Source organism: Galleria mellonella, unplaced genomic scaffold, assembly GCF_026898425.1.
Source record: "Galleria mellonella isolate WM207_F2 unplaced genomic scaffold, CSIRO_AGI_GalMel_v1 utg65, whole genome shotgun sequence".
NCBI classification, from domain to species: Eukaryota; Metazoa; Arthropoda; class Insecta; order Lepidoptera; family Pyralidae; genus Galleria; species Galleria mellonella.
In genome coordinates this window covers 10,134,684-10,149,893 of record NW_026442138.1, presented here as the reverse complement: position 1 = coordinate 10,149,893, position 15,210 = coordinate 10,134,684, and the positions used below count along the sequence as shown (strand labels likewise).

At 33.3% G+C, this 15,210-nt stretch overlaps 1 protein-coding gene across 3 annotated transcripts in view; it reads right to left on the bottom strand.

Moving 5' to 3' along the window:
* LOC113519868 (protein doublesex) overlaps positions 1-15,210 on the bottom strand; it is a 256,548-nt gene that overhangs the window by 90,928 nt on the left and 150,410 nt on the right. The window contains exon 3 of one of the 3 annotated variants that reach the window (XM_052900660.1): positions 1,410-1,627. The exons of 1 other annotated variant lie outside the window; for it this stretch is intronic. In XM_052900660.1, the coding sequence (XP_052756620.1) occupies positions 1,434-1,627 (194 nt within the window). In that variant the 3' untranslated portion in view covers positions 1,410-1,433. Of the gene's footprint in view, positions 1-1,409; positions 1,628-15,210 lie in introns of those variants that run through there. One more of the 3 variants, XM_052900662.1, reaches the window with a different exon arrangement.

Here is a 15,210-nt window from a genome sequence, read left to right as displayed (position 1 = left end):
GACGTAAGTACAATAATTATGACGTATGACAAGTAAAATTATTTTTCACAACGAAATTCTTAAAACTTTTTCAAAAGAAAACCAACACGCGACAAGCTAAATATCACAAATGGTGGGTTATTAGGTATGTAATGTCATAATTGCTTTAAACAAAGTAAAAAAAAAACAGTTTTTACTCGCACCTCTTTTAATATAATTAAATGAAATATATGGGTAATGATCATAATTAAAAAAATTTTGTATTTTTTTTTTACAATGGATGATAATGAAATGGTAACCCCGCCTGCGCTAACGGTATATGCTGACGTGGCACCAGTGAAGGATGATAGGTGAGAATGAAAGGGCAGGTTAGTTAGCCCACCGTGATGAAGTCAACTGGAATTCAGCACGATGGTTTCCAGGGGGAACCACGTGGAAGTCAACCTGATAGAGTATATTGCTAGCAATGGGACTGATAATCCGCATTAAATTTTGTACATTACTACTGCCCACCCACTACTTCCTAGGCCACTGTGTTAGGTTGACTGGAAGAAATCTCTTTTAGAGATAAGTTCGCCTTTGCTAACATTGTTATTAACTTATTGTTGTTACTGTATGTTTTAGTGCAATAAAAAATACACCTATATATTAAAAAATGTTATTAAATTCGTTATACTTAGTATCCTAATATAGTTTTCTAGGTCATATACTAACTCTATATAGATAAGGATAAGAAATAAAGAAAATTATCATTATTTTTATCGTCATATTGTTCAAAATTATAGTAGACTTGGTTGTTTTAATTGAATTGGATTTAAGAGGAAAACATATTCCTTGCTCAACATAAATAGAGCAACCTTTTCGATCATAGTATAAGGATGTCACTACACTTGCCTGTAAAATTATGTTCTCAAAGTTGTAACATATAACTGAATTTTCTAAATTTTACAACTTCTGTGAATAGATTCCTGGTAGAAGTCTGGTAGACAACGCGATTAATGTGCGGCTCGCCAACAAACCTAATATGGCGTTAAGACCATCTATTATACAGTCAGGGTACATTAAATGTGTTTTTTTTATCTGTTGTGCCTTGTTTTTTCGGTATAACCTGAAGACCTACCATGATTTATTTCCCAAAACTTCGGGTCTGAACAAGACACAAATTTGATGTTAAAAGTACATGGTACATATTGTTTAACAATATTAAAATATCGTTCCTTTGGACGTTTATAGTAGGAATCCTACTGTAGGATTGATGACGAACGAAATGTTAAGCTCCATTTACTGAGCCGATTTCGGTATGAACAAAAACACGAAATTGAATCCGAAAATTATTGATATCTATACTAAAAGTGAAAGTGTACAAAAGTATTATAAGTAAATAAAATAAATAAAAGTTTAGTAAATAAATAACATAAATAGTATAATACCTGTCGCGGCGCAGGGCCGCATCGCTACAAGTGCGCGGGCGGCGGCGACGGCCTCTGCGTGGTGAGAGGCAGTGGCAGGAGGTGGGGCGCGTACTCTGGTGCTATCACGTACCGCGGTGAGCAGCACATCGAATACGAGCCTTTCCCTGCTCGCTGTAGCTCGAGCAACGAGCACAGCGAGCGTTCGTACAACCGCCATTGGTGGACCACCCAATGAGCTGGAACGGAAGGCTCACTTGAATGTCTTGAAATTACATTCGGCCAGCACGGAAGCCCTTAAGATTGATTTTTATTTCGACTAGTATTTTTTGTGTAAGGTAACGTATTAAGCTCTAAAAGGTTACAATCCTATCTTATAATACTAATATAATAAAAATTGTAACTAGATGTCTGTATATAGGAGACGTTAAAAAAGTTTATGTGAGGGGATTTAATAAGAGCAATAGAGATCAAAACAATATTTTGTAGAATTTTTATTCTGTTTGTCTTTCTATATTTGTTCCGACATTATGTAATAATTACTACATCAAATTTAATACGAAGTTGCTTTACAGTTGTAAATGTTCCTAAAAGGCTAACTTCAAATCTGGCATGTGTTTCATCTTCATACACCGTCTAGGAATGGCCTATTTAGTTGGTTTACAATCCACGCGAGAGAAATTACGGGCAAAAGCTAATTTGTTCACAGGACAAAATAAGCCAAGCTAAATAACCTAACCTAACTAAAAATGTATAAAGCCGCACTGAGAATTACGTTAGAACTAACATTACGTAACAGGCAAACGCTTGTCACTGCCAAGAACAAAATGACCTTGACTTTGTGCGTCGTAAGAACTGTGACTCAATTCCTATAATGGAACTTAGAACCGTAGCATAGCAACTTAGTCGGTGGAATCATTCATACTTTATCTTTGATTGGTACCTAGTAAATGCTATGGAATTATTTTCATATTAAATTATAGTACACTCTGTTATGTCCACAGTACTGTACATGTCCGTAGGCAACGGTTAATATTTTTCATCAAGTGGACAGTCAACTTGTCAGCTAAGAAAAAATATTCTGGACTATTTATAAATAATTTTTATAGGTAAATTTGCGTAATTTTCGTCAGATTGTAACATACAATATGATTTATACATGATGTTGGAGCAAACATAGAGACAGAAAAATATTCTAAATATTATAGTTTTGGCTTTTATTGGCTTATTAAAATACCTTATATTACATAGTATTATTATATTAGTAAGATAAATATTTTTTATGCAACTTACAATGGCAAACAATCTGACGGTCCATTGATGGAAAGTGGTAACTGTCGCCTATAGACATGAACAGTACCATGAACATAACAGAGTATACTGTTTCGCCCATGATACTCCCCATGCGTTGCCATTCCTGAGGACTATATAATATAAAGATGTAAGAATAGCATATTCGCTAGCGCGTAGATTTTCACACATATAAATTTAAAAGGTTTATCCAAGTAACATTTATTTACAAATTTATTTGTAGTTCTTCTTCATTTTAACTAGTAACCAAGTAATAATGTTAATAAACAATTGTTAATAAAATATTAAAACAGTTTATAAAATCCTAATATTAATTATTACCATTGTCAAATACAGAATGTTAACGTAACCCATTTCTTAAAATTAATATTACACAGTATTCGTTAATAGGGTATCGAAATTTTTTTTTCTCAAAATAATTTTATATTACAATTTTATTTTATTATTTATACTTTTTTTATATTTTATATCAATTTTGCATTATACCAAAAATATTTAAAAAAATATTTTTTTATTTTTTAACTTTTTGGTATGTTTCACAACACAAGGTATATATGTGCATACCTAGTATTCTGTAATGCCATTACTACAGATATAGTTTTTCGAAATTATTTTTTTTAATTTTGGTAACAAAAAATATTGTTTTGTGGAAAATACTGTGAACGCAGTTTTGAAATAGCCAATGACCCATCCTAGATTTATTTTGTTATTCCAAACAGTGCCACTGTTACTGATCTAATAAAACTTTCTTTTCTCCTTTCAGACAACATTTGGAGTTTATCTGGAAGAGATTGCATTAGCGATAAGACCGCCTTTTGTACTTCGTACTTTAAATGTATTCTTTTTTTAATATACTGTAATATACTGGTGCAATAAATAAATAAAATAAAACATCATTTATAACACATTATAGTTCTGTTGCAACAAACTAAATTATGGAAACGGCTAGTATGGTAATTTTATTCAAATATTACCATAATGAGCGAAAACATCGCAGCGCTCACGGAGCGATCTATCTCTCGGATTATTTACCGCGCGAATGTACATACAAGAGGTACGAGTCAAGAACTGAGCAGATATGTAATCATAAATTACAACCTGGATAAATACATTGTGCTCAGTCGATTGACGGTGTGCGGGCGTACACCAAATTTAAACTGAGGGTCTACTATGAAATGAAATTCCGAATTTTCGAACTAGATTTCGTGTTTTTTTTTCATATCGACATCGGCCTAGTAAATGGACATTCATGTTTTCTTCATCATAAATCCTACCATGAAAGTCCAAATATTTTAACAGTTTTAATATTCACATAATAATTAATAATTTTATTGCAAATAATACAATTTTATACGATATGTATTATGTAATTTTGACATCAAATTTGTTTTTTCTTTCGACCCCGAAATTTCGGAAAACATTTCATGGTAAGCCCTCTGGTGTCCATAGTGACACGGGTGTTTTTACAGAAACTACCTTCAAACGTGATAGAACAAGTATTACAAAACCTCTTTCTTTTTTAAGTCGGTTGAAAAAACTATTTTTAATTGAGACAAGTTATTTTGATTTAAAAATTAAATCATTACTCATACTAATTTTAAATACAATTAATATGGGGCCGATTCGAAAGTATATAATTGAGGTAATTCAGGGGTATTACCCCTTAAAGTTAAAAATAATTAAAGATTGAGTCCCATAAAAAAAAAAAAGATTTCAATTCTGACAATATCTAAAACTTTTTCTATAAATTAAACTAGAAAACCAATTTTGTTACAATTTCTGTGGGAATAATCTATAAGTATATCCTTTCAGATAAAAAAATAATTTTCCAAATCGGTTTAGAACTGACGGAATTATGAGGTAATAAACATAAAAAAATACAAACGAATTGAAAATCTCTATCTTTTTGAAGTCTGTTGTAACAACTGATTACGAACTTTGAACGGAAAGATTTACATACTAAAACAATTTATATAATAGCTTATAATTATTTTGTAATTAGAAAAAAAATATTAAAAATTGTTTAATTGTTTCGGAATTTTAACAAGTAATGCATTTGTTATTTATTTGGTGTGTGGTCCCGGCATGGAATAGGCCACCCCTTCCTTTCCCGTAAGTGTCGTAAGAGGCGACTAAGGGAAGGCGAGGGATGGGCAGCAGCGTCCTTCTTAAAACATCTCCAAAGCCTAACTGCGGTTGCCAGCACGCCTGTCAAGCGTGGAAACTACTGGTAAAATCCCCCAATAGAGGAAGGCCTATGTTCAGGAGTGGATAATTAATAGCTGGTATGGTATGGCACTCGTTAATGATGCACTAGACTATTTTAAACATTACACTGCTGGAAGTGAAGTACGAATTTTTTTTTACAAACTGGACACCTGTCCGATCGCCATGATCGCTTCGTATTAAAAGGGCGAACTTTAGAATGTTAATTAATATTTAATATAGATGATTGGTAAGTAACCAATAAAAATGATTACTGTATAAATTTACGTACTGCAGGGCTACATATTAAACCTTAATAAATATTAATATAACTACTATAATGAAATTCAGAGATTGGTATGTAAGTTTTTTTATTTTACTTTTCTTATTATATAGGTAGTTGCTACTCGCTATCAGCAACATTGTTTAATTAATGTTCGTTTTATTAAATTATTTATTTTGTAAATGTAAATATTGAAATTTCCATCAGACGGCTCATTAGCTTATTTGTCATCTTACTTATACTTATTATAAAAGAAAAAGTAAGTCTGTTTGTTTATTACCCACTGAAGATGTATACAAAAACTTTCGCCAGAGATTACAGCATGGTGTTCTTCAAAAAGGGCGTGTTCACCTACGCCATATAATTTCAAGATTCTAAATTCAATGGTTACGGCTGTATGTAGTATATGAGTCAGTTTGCCAGTCAATCAATATTTTGTTTTAAATAATAGAAAATTAGCTAACCTGATCAACTTTATTTTACTTTCTACCACAAAATATTAATCATAGTTTCCAGGAGGAACCGCGTGGAGGTTGACCTGGTCGAGTTTATTGCTAGCAATGGGATTCTTAGTCTCCATTACTAACAATATCTTTCCCCCCATGAGGGGTTGTTGTATAAGCCGTTAACTGTCCACTGTTGAACATAGCCTCCCCTATAAAGAGGTTTTAGCCAGTAGTTGGACGTTTGGCAGGCGGCATTGGAGATGTTTTAAAAGGGATGCTGCTATCCATCCCTCGCTCTTCCTTAGTCGCCTCTTACGGCACCTATGAAATAGGAAGCTGTGGTATATTCTATGCCGGGACCTACAAGGCATGAGAGGTATCATGGGCGAAACAGTATACTCTGTTATATATATAAATCAATTTTCATAAATACCTTTCGTGCACCCATCCTCTAGTTTCAATTTTATTGTACAAGTTATATTTAGTAAAAAGATAGTGCAATATTAATTAATTTCGATCCAATAACTTGAATCACGGATGATTAACGAGACGTGGGCACGCTCTAGTCCATACATCAATCATTGTAGCAAGTCACGGCCTGTGAGGTTTAATGTCACAATAATGACCTAAGTACATGCGGGAATCTGTAATTATAAAGGATCGAATGTTACCAACAAGACTGGAAAAATAATAAGATATTATTCCTCTTAAAAAAGGGAAACTCTTGTGCTTCTTCAACGCGTTGATTGATTGGTAAGAGACAACATTGTTCAAGTGACTGATATTCAAACGGTGTTAGGAAAGTTAAGTTTAAAAAAGTTAATGCCGACAGATAGATTTTTTTTATCTTTTTTTATTTAGAGGCTTTTATCCTATAAGGATATGTCAGCCTCATCATACCCTAGTCTTAAAAAATACTTCACATACTTAAAACATTAATACATAAATAAATAGTACATAATATCTTAGTAGTCTATTTTAATAAAGGGAATTATTGATACAGAGAGTTAGGATTAAATAATTATTTTGTTTAGTTCGTTAAGTATGATAATGTTTTAGGTTTTCTAATAGTTCCTTTAAGCTTTCGTCTTCCTTCGACTTCGATTTAATCTATTCGATTTACAAACAATTAGAAAACTTTTTTTAGACGATGTGCACAACGCTCCTTTTTGTTTTCCTTTTTAATTTTATTAAAAGTATTTTTATGACATGAAGTAATTATTAATTTTGATCGTTCGCTTCTTTTTTCATTTTGTTTTATATATATTATCTATTATCCTAAAGACACCCTGTTTTCATACCAGCTTACAGTCTTTTCGTTTACATCTATATTAAAAGTGGATGTAAAAAAGCATACAGATAAATAAATAAGATTTTTTGATGGGGGGGGGGGGGAATGGTATTGATAACGGTATACCGGTATCAATAATTGATGGTGGGGCACCAGAGGGGGATGATAGGTGAAAGCAAATAGATGAAAACAAATCAGTTAGCCTATCGTAACGAATTGCACAATATATAATTATGACGGTTTTCATGGGGGAACTGCGTACAGGTCGACCTAATAGAGAATACTGCTAGCAATAGGCTGTTAGACCCCTTTACTAACCATCCTTTTCATCCCAACATACTTAAGTTTTCTCCACATCTATTCGTTCAAATAAAAACAAAATTATGTTCTACAAAAGCTACTTCTTCAATTGTGATTTCCAGGACCACGTGACGTTCGACCTGACAGGGCACTTTGCTAGCAATGGGACTCGTAGTCTGCATTAATAACAATCCGTCACCTTCTTATAGTAGGTTTAGTAGAATATACCAGTTCATCTAACAAGCTGTAGATCTTGTATCGCTACGAGCAAGCAATAAATAAACAATTCAAAGACAGAAACAGGCGGGCGTCTGAAACATTTCAATTATACCACTACATAGTAGCAGATAATTGCCTCTTCATCACGAGGCGTCAGATAAAAAATCCGCGAAGCGAGTGTCGTTAGCGATCAAGTGGTCCTGTTGATGTACGCGATAAACAATTCTTGCCACTCACACACCACTCACATTATAATCCGATCGTTAACTCTCGAATTCTATGTATTTTCAACCGACTTTAAAAAGTAATAGGTTCTTAATTTGGTTGTATTTTTTTTTCAATGTTTGTTACTTGGGGCAAAGGGATTGTTAGTAATGGAGACTGAGAATCCCATTGCTAGCAATATACCCAACCAGATCGACCTCCTCGCGGTTCCCCCTGGAAACTATCATGGTTAATTCATCATGATGGGCTAACTGGCCTGTTTTCATTCTCATCTCATGATCGTCATGATGAATCCATCAGGAATTAACCACGATAGTTTCCAGGGGGAATCGCGTCGAGGTCTACCTGGTTGGGTATATTGCTAGCAATGAGATTTTTAGTCACCATTACTAACAATCCCTTTCCCCACACTATTCTACATTCAACAATTAAAAAAAAAACAGTTGCTAAACAACATATAGACATTATTATCAAAATAAGGAAGTTGCTAGGCACAAACCGTGCAACAGAGGGCAACAAGTCGCTACAATGTCGCTGCGATGCATATTTAAATCTAACGTAATGGCATTATAAAACCATTCTATTTTTATTACCTCACCAATACAAATGTGCACTGATCGATCACTATTCAAATGGCAACTTTATACCGACTACAAATGGTGCAAAATTAATTGAAATTTATACGGTAGATACGGCAATTCGTCATCATTAGATTACGTCGATGTATGCAATATCAATGGTATACATTGCCAAGTTATAAGCAGTTGGAGTGCGTACTTACGTACCACGTGCCGGTTTATTTATAGATATAGATGGTTCACAATCGCTGACCATTGTAACAAGGCCTCCGCAATTTCTAATACACTGACCGGAATTCTCTTATCCTTTAGCCAATATCGGGACGGGGTAGACCAAAATAAGCTGGACAGTTACCTTGCAGTACAAAGATAGGAAATGTTGCACACACACACACTGCTACATTTTATTGCAGAAAGATTAATTGCATGTGATATTTCCGTTCGAATACGTTTAATACTAATCTATTACATAATTGATGAATTATAATATTTAATAGCAAAGGTCTATGCTTACAAGGTGAGTAAAGTTATTATTTCCAACAGTAACCGACTTGGCACAAAAATATCAGACATGCGATAGTGCGTAGTGTATGTTACATCTATTTATGTCTAAATAAAAGAAAGTATGTTATTAAAAATGAACGGTGGTTAAAGTAATAAATTTTATTGTAATAAGTAATACATTTTGACATAAAATACTTTATATATAATAATAATAATAATAATAATAAACTCTTTATTGCGCACAGTAAAGATGTATACAAGGAGTATTTATACAGAACGTGCATATACAAAAGGCGGCCTTATCGCTACAAGCAATCTCTTACAGACAACCTGGCATAAAGAATGGATAAGTACAGAGACAAAGGTAGATGGCGCAAATCAGACACAGTAAATGCATAAAAGGAATCAGACAAAATGCAAAAAATTCTAAATATAAAAATAAGATTACATAACCTAAATAAACATACATATATAATAAAAATAATAATACATAAACATACATATATATAATATAAATAATAATACATAAATATACTAAATAGATCAAGATAAATCACACATAGTAAACGTCAAAGCAAATTAGAGAGATAGGAAATGAGATTTTACCTGCCTCTTGAACGAGGCAAGAGATTGCGCTGATCTAATAGAAAGAGGTAAGGAGTTCCAGAGACGGATAGCTTGGATAGTGAAAGAATAGGAATAGAATTTAGAAGAATGAATAGGAGTTACTAAACGAAGGGATCTCGCGCTGCGCAATGTACGACCCTGAGAATCGACATGAAACTCAAAGCACATTTTGAGGTAATCGGGAGTTGAAGGATGAAAAAGAATAGTGTAAAGAAGAGATAGGATGTGCCAGTTCCTGCGAAGGCGAATTGGAAGCCACTTGAGTTGATTGCGGAAATCAGAAATGTGGTCATATTTGCGAAGATATATTAGCATACAATTGTTACAAACAACATAAAATTTTAATATTAAACAATATTTAATTACAAATTAATTATTTTTCGTAGTAAGACCGTAGTTGTTTTATTTTAAACGATTAAAAAAAAAAGAGTAAGTTTTTTATTCGTCTGTATTTTAGTGTTACACGATATCGTCACTACATAGTATAAATCAAAGTCGCTTTCCGCTGACTTCCGTGTTGCTATTCCTTAATAATTCTAAATAACAAACCGGATTTGTAATTGCCAATACAAAATATATAAATAATATTAAAGACATATATGCAATTGCAATGCAATGCATGCATGCAAATATAATGCAGCACTAGGTGACTTGTTACCGGGTTGTAATAAACTGCAATTAGTATACAGTTACATCATAATTATACAATAGTAATTAATTCTCACTCACAACTATTATATATACACGACATATTGTTATTATTATACCCATATATATTATTGTTACTATTGAAAGATGGGTGTATTCAAGCAGAAAAACCTATGATACTACGACGTCCTTTCCACGATCTTTTGTGCTCGCCCCTTTTTTAAAGTTCGGTGCTAATTTCTATCAATGATAGGAATTTTAAGATGATTTTTGTAGTGATGTTTTTTAGCGCCTCAGGATATAAAATATTCATATATAAATACATATGTATTTCTTTATTTAAAATTTAATACACAGTATGACTATATGTAGATTTGGCGGACTTAACATCGGATGGTGTTGTCTACTAGTCAACCATTGTATTTGTATAAAAATAAAAAAATAAAAAATTGATCGGGTTTACCCTTTATTTTCGAAATTTTATTAACAAGCACATTTGCTTTATTCCATGCAATCAAATTAAGTATGATATACAATCATACCACACAGGGGGGAAAGGGATTATTACTAATAGGGTTTAACTGCCTCATTGTTAACAATATACTCTATCGGATCGACCTACACGCGGTTTCCTCTGGAAACTATCTTAATTAATTCTTTTGGAATTCATCACAATGGTGCTGCGGCAGCGTATCCCGATAGCGCAAGCGCGGTTACCATTTCATTTTTACCCATAAAAAAAAAACACACCACACAACCATATTCAGTTACTAGCTGTATACCGGGGCTTCACCCATGCGAATCAGTAGATAAAGTATACTATGTGCTAAGTTAGGATATAACTTACCCGTATGCCAAATTTAATTCAAATCCGTTCAATAGTTTTTGCATGAAAGTGTAACAAACCTCCATTGATCCATCCATCCATACATGACATACGTTACGAACTTTCACATTTATTATATTACGAGTATTAACAGGATTTATACTTAAATGTTGGGGTAATACAGAAAATTATGTCATTCATCATTTTATGCTGACGGTACAGTTCCAATGAAAGCTGCACATTGCAAATGTTAGGAACACTAAAACTAATAATTTATGAGTAATTTATTGGCATAACTACTAAGAAAACCGAATGAGTTACTGCGAACGCAAAAAGTACATACAGATCTTGGTGCAGATAGTTTTAATGACTGACTAATTAATTTGGTCGAAGAGTTAATTTGCACGCGTGTGAATTGACAAATTTTTTCGAATTATTATATGTATTTATTCTCATTTAATTCATTAAAATTACGAATTTTATTACTTGGCGATCTCAAATACATTAAGTAGGTAGCAGGTTTTTTTATTTGATGGGTGAAAATGGTATGGTAACTCCGCCTGCGCTAACGGGATACACTGGAGGAGCACCAGTGGAGGGTGATAGATGAGAATGAAAAAAGGCCAGTTAGCCCATCATGATGAATTCATCACGAATTAACCATGATAGTTTCCAGGAGAAACCGCGAGGAGGTCGACCTGGTTAGGTGTATTGCTAGCAATGGCATTCTCAGTCTCCATTACTAACAATCCCTTTCCCCCGTAGGTAGCAGGTTGTCAGTGAATGCAGGTGGCTAAGGACCGTTTCTTACGGATGGTCTATGGAGGAATCCTATGTTCAGCAGTGGACAGATAACGGCTGATATGATGATGATGATGTATATTTTGTAGTCGAGATTGTCATTATCAAGTTATACGTCCTGGAAAATGATGTATGAAAATTCCTTTACATTCTGAATGCCAGTTTTCGTTGTCGATCCTCGCACAATACATGTACAAACAGTTTACGCATTGTATATTATGTATTTACAAAGACATATATATATACATAAATATATCGATCTTGACATTTTTAGCTTAATATGAAACCAGAAGTGTATGCCCCGGCAAAGTATGGCCCCTTCCTTTCTCGGGGGTGTCGTAAGAAGCGACTAAGGGAGGGCGAGGTATGAACAACAACGACTCTCTTTAAACATCTCTAAAAGCCTAACTACGATTGTCAACCCGCCTACCAAGCGTGACATAGGATAAGGCGTGGATAAGGCTTATATCCAGCAGTGGACAGGTAACGGCTGAAATAATGATATCGAGACCAGATAGCTATGTGTAATATTAAAGCAGTTTTAGTAACATCAGAACTAATAGACAAATTAATTTCTGTGCGAAAGTTTAGATTGTTATTATAATTTGCTTTAGTAAAGGATGACTCGCACAAACCTTGCGAGTGTCATTCATGCGCAGGGTTTTCAGATGCCATTTTTTATTGTTAAGTTTTTGTCGTTTGTTTGGGTACCTCTGTCCCATTTGTGTTTGTATCGCGAACAGTTGTATTTGCATGCCGTTGCAGGTTTCGGATTGAAGGATGGCATATAGCAGTGAATTTAGAAAATACGGTGACATAATACCTGAGGCCTTAGGAATGGCAATGCATGGGAGGTATCATGATACCTCCCATGCATTGCCATTCCTGATGATACCATAAGCGACGATTACCACTTTCCATCAAGTGGGTCGCCAGCTTGTTTGCCATTCTAAGTTGCATAAAAAACCCAAAAGTCAACTTTTTTATTATACAAACTATATTAAAATATTTATAGTATAGTTAAAATATTACTGAAAGTTATTTTTATTAATATTTCTCCAAACATTTTTCCAACAACTTTATTTCTCCAAAATTTCATAAAAAAAATTATTTTTACCCATAATTGCGAAAGAAATACACAATCTGACAACACTGTTTGCGCGAACCACTTAGTCGCCTTAGGACAGACGAGTCTTTTTTATGCCACTAGGAGACTTGCAGACGATTCTTAACGAAACATTTAAAGGCGCTCTTCAGATCATGTTCGACCTGGCTCCACGTCCGAAAACAGTTACTTTATAAGGCGGAACAATATTGGGAACTTTTTAAATTTCAAACGATCATCTTCGGTCCACATTATTTTACATCCATAATATTTCTATATTTTCTATCAATCGTTAGTGGAGTAAATAACGGTTTCGAAATTTAAATTATTATTTTTACATATTTCTAAAGATTTATTAATTTAAAATAAATTTAATTATATAAATACACAATGACAAGTCCCAAACTAAATAGAGATATTATTTGAATTTAGAACTTAATATAAGTTATCAACAATAACAATTTCTGTTCTTAAAATACTCAGAAATATATTGCATGTAATAATCATCACCGATCAACATACAATAAATACAATTAGGCATATTACTAAGCCGTGTGATCCCGGCATAGAATAGGGCACTACTACCATTCTGGTGGGTGTCGTAAGAGGCGACTAAGGTAAGGCGAGGGATGGGCAGCAGCAACTCTCTTAAAACATCTCCAGGGCCTGTCTGTGGTTGCCAATCTGCCTGCCAAGCGTGCCAATTATTTGCAAAACCCCTCAAGAGGAAGGCTTATGTTCAGCAGTGGACAGTTAAAGGCTGATATGATGATCATGTTTATTAATCGAGATTCTACGACTAGTGATAGTGGAATGAAACAATATAATTCTATTGGACTGAACGAGTGATATAGATTTCTATATAACAATAAATAGTTCGGTTACATACAGGCTATTAATGTTCATACTTTAAAATAATTAGATGAAACTCTATGAATTTACTGTCGAGCTGTCGGTCCCGAGCAAGTTCCGCGTGTAATAAAATAGTTTATTCGATACAGTTGCAATTAGCATAAATTATTAAGGAATAAGTGTCATTATGAACGAGTTTTATTCCTTACTTTATAGTTTTTTTTTTTTATTTTGTTAAGTAATGTATCCGCTCGCAAACATAGTAAAGTATAATATTACCCCTCGAGGGATGTTTATCCACTTGCGAAACAAGCAAGAACTTAACAGCATTGCTAATAAGTAAGTGATAATCTCACAGAAAGTTAATTATTGGGAGGGGAGACGATTATAAGTAATGGGGAGCCATCAGTAGCAATATACTTTGTCAAGCCTATCGTCACACGCAGTCTTCTTAAAAAAAAAAAAAAAACTATCGTGTTTATATTCCGGTTGAATACGTCATGGCCAACTAACCTGATTTCATCCTTACCTATCATATTTCACTGGTATTTCTCCAGCGTAAACTAGAACATTTTCTTTCCATTTTAATACACCAAAAATATTATACGTTTTTCAAAACTTCATTAAACTCATATTTGCAATTTTTTTTTTATTGGAACATGAGTTTAATGAAGAATTTGGAATTATCAGTCAGATTTGAAAAAACATTTTTGGATTTACTGAAGAAGGTTTTAAACTGTTCGATTTCGATATCACAATAAGAGTATAGGTGAAGTAGCGACGTACAGATACTTAAATATGTGACAAAAATATTCAAACAATGTTTCCCGCAACTTTATTAATAAGTTACACACATATAATATTTACGCTGCGTATGTTATTCTATCCAAATATAATCTGTATATATAATATAATCCATTTTAAGCCAAATGTGAATAGGCTGTTCGCAAACTCTATCTTAGACCACATCATCGCTTCCCATCAGGTGAGATCGTGGCTGTCAATAGTAAAAAAAAAAATAAGAAACCAAATTAATATCTTAACATCGAATTGAAAAACATCGCTTTACTATTTTGTTATCGTTCAGTATTAATTAAAGGTTAAAATGTAATTCAATTAGAGTACAATCAATAGTACTGTGTGATCCGTACATGTCTTATCTGTCCAAGTCAACGTACTCGAATATAATTGTTAGAACAATCCAACTCTTATTCTGAGTGGATAATAAATTTCAGATAAAGGATAAAATGTAAAGGATAAATGTAATACTATGTACAAGCGCGTTATTGTCAGTAAAAATAATATTCTATTGACTGATAATGTTTTTGTTCACTTTCTTTTTATCTTTATTTCTCTCTTTATTATATCTGATTCATTGAATTTAAACTGGAACATATGTTCGCAAATTTTAATAGATATTAAAACAACTATACACTTTTTCATACTTCATGATATAAAGAAATTAAATAGCATATTTCTTAGGAATAATAAAGCATGGTGTACCATGGGTATCACAGTGTATTCTATAATATCCATGGTACTGTTTATATCTTTACGCGACAATTACCACTTTTCATTAAACAACAAACAACTATTAATCG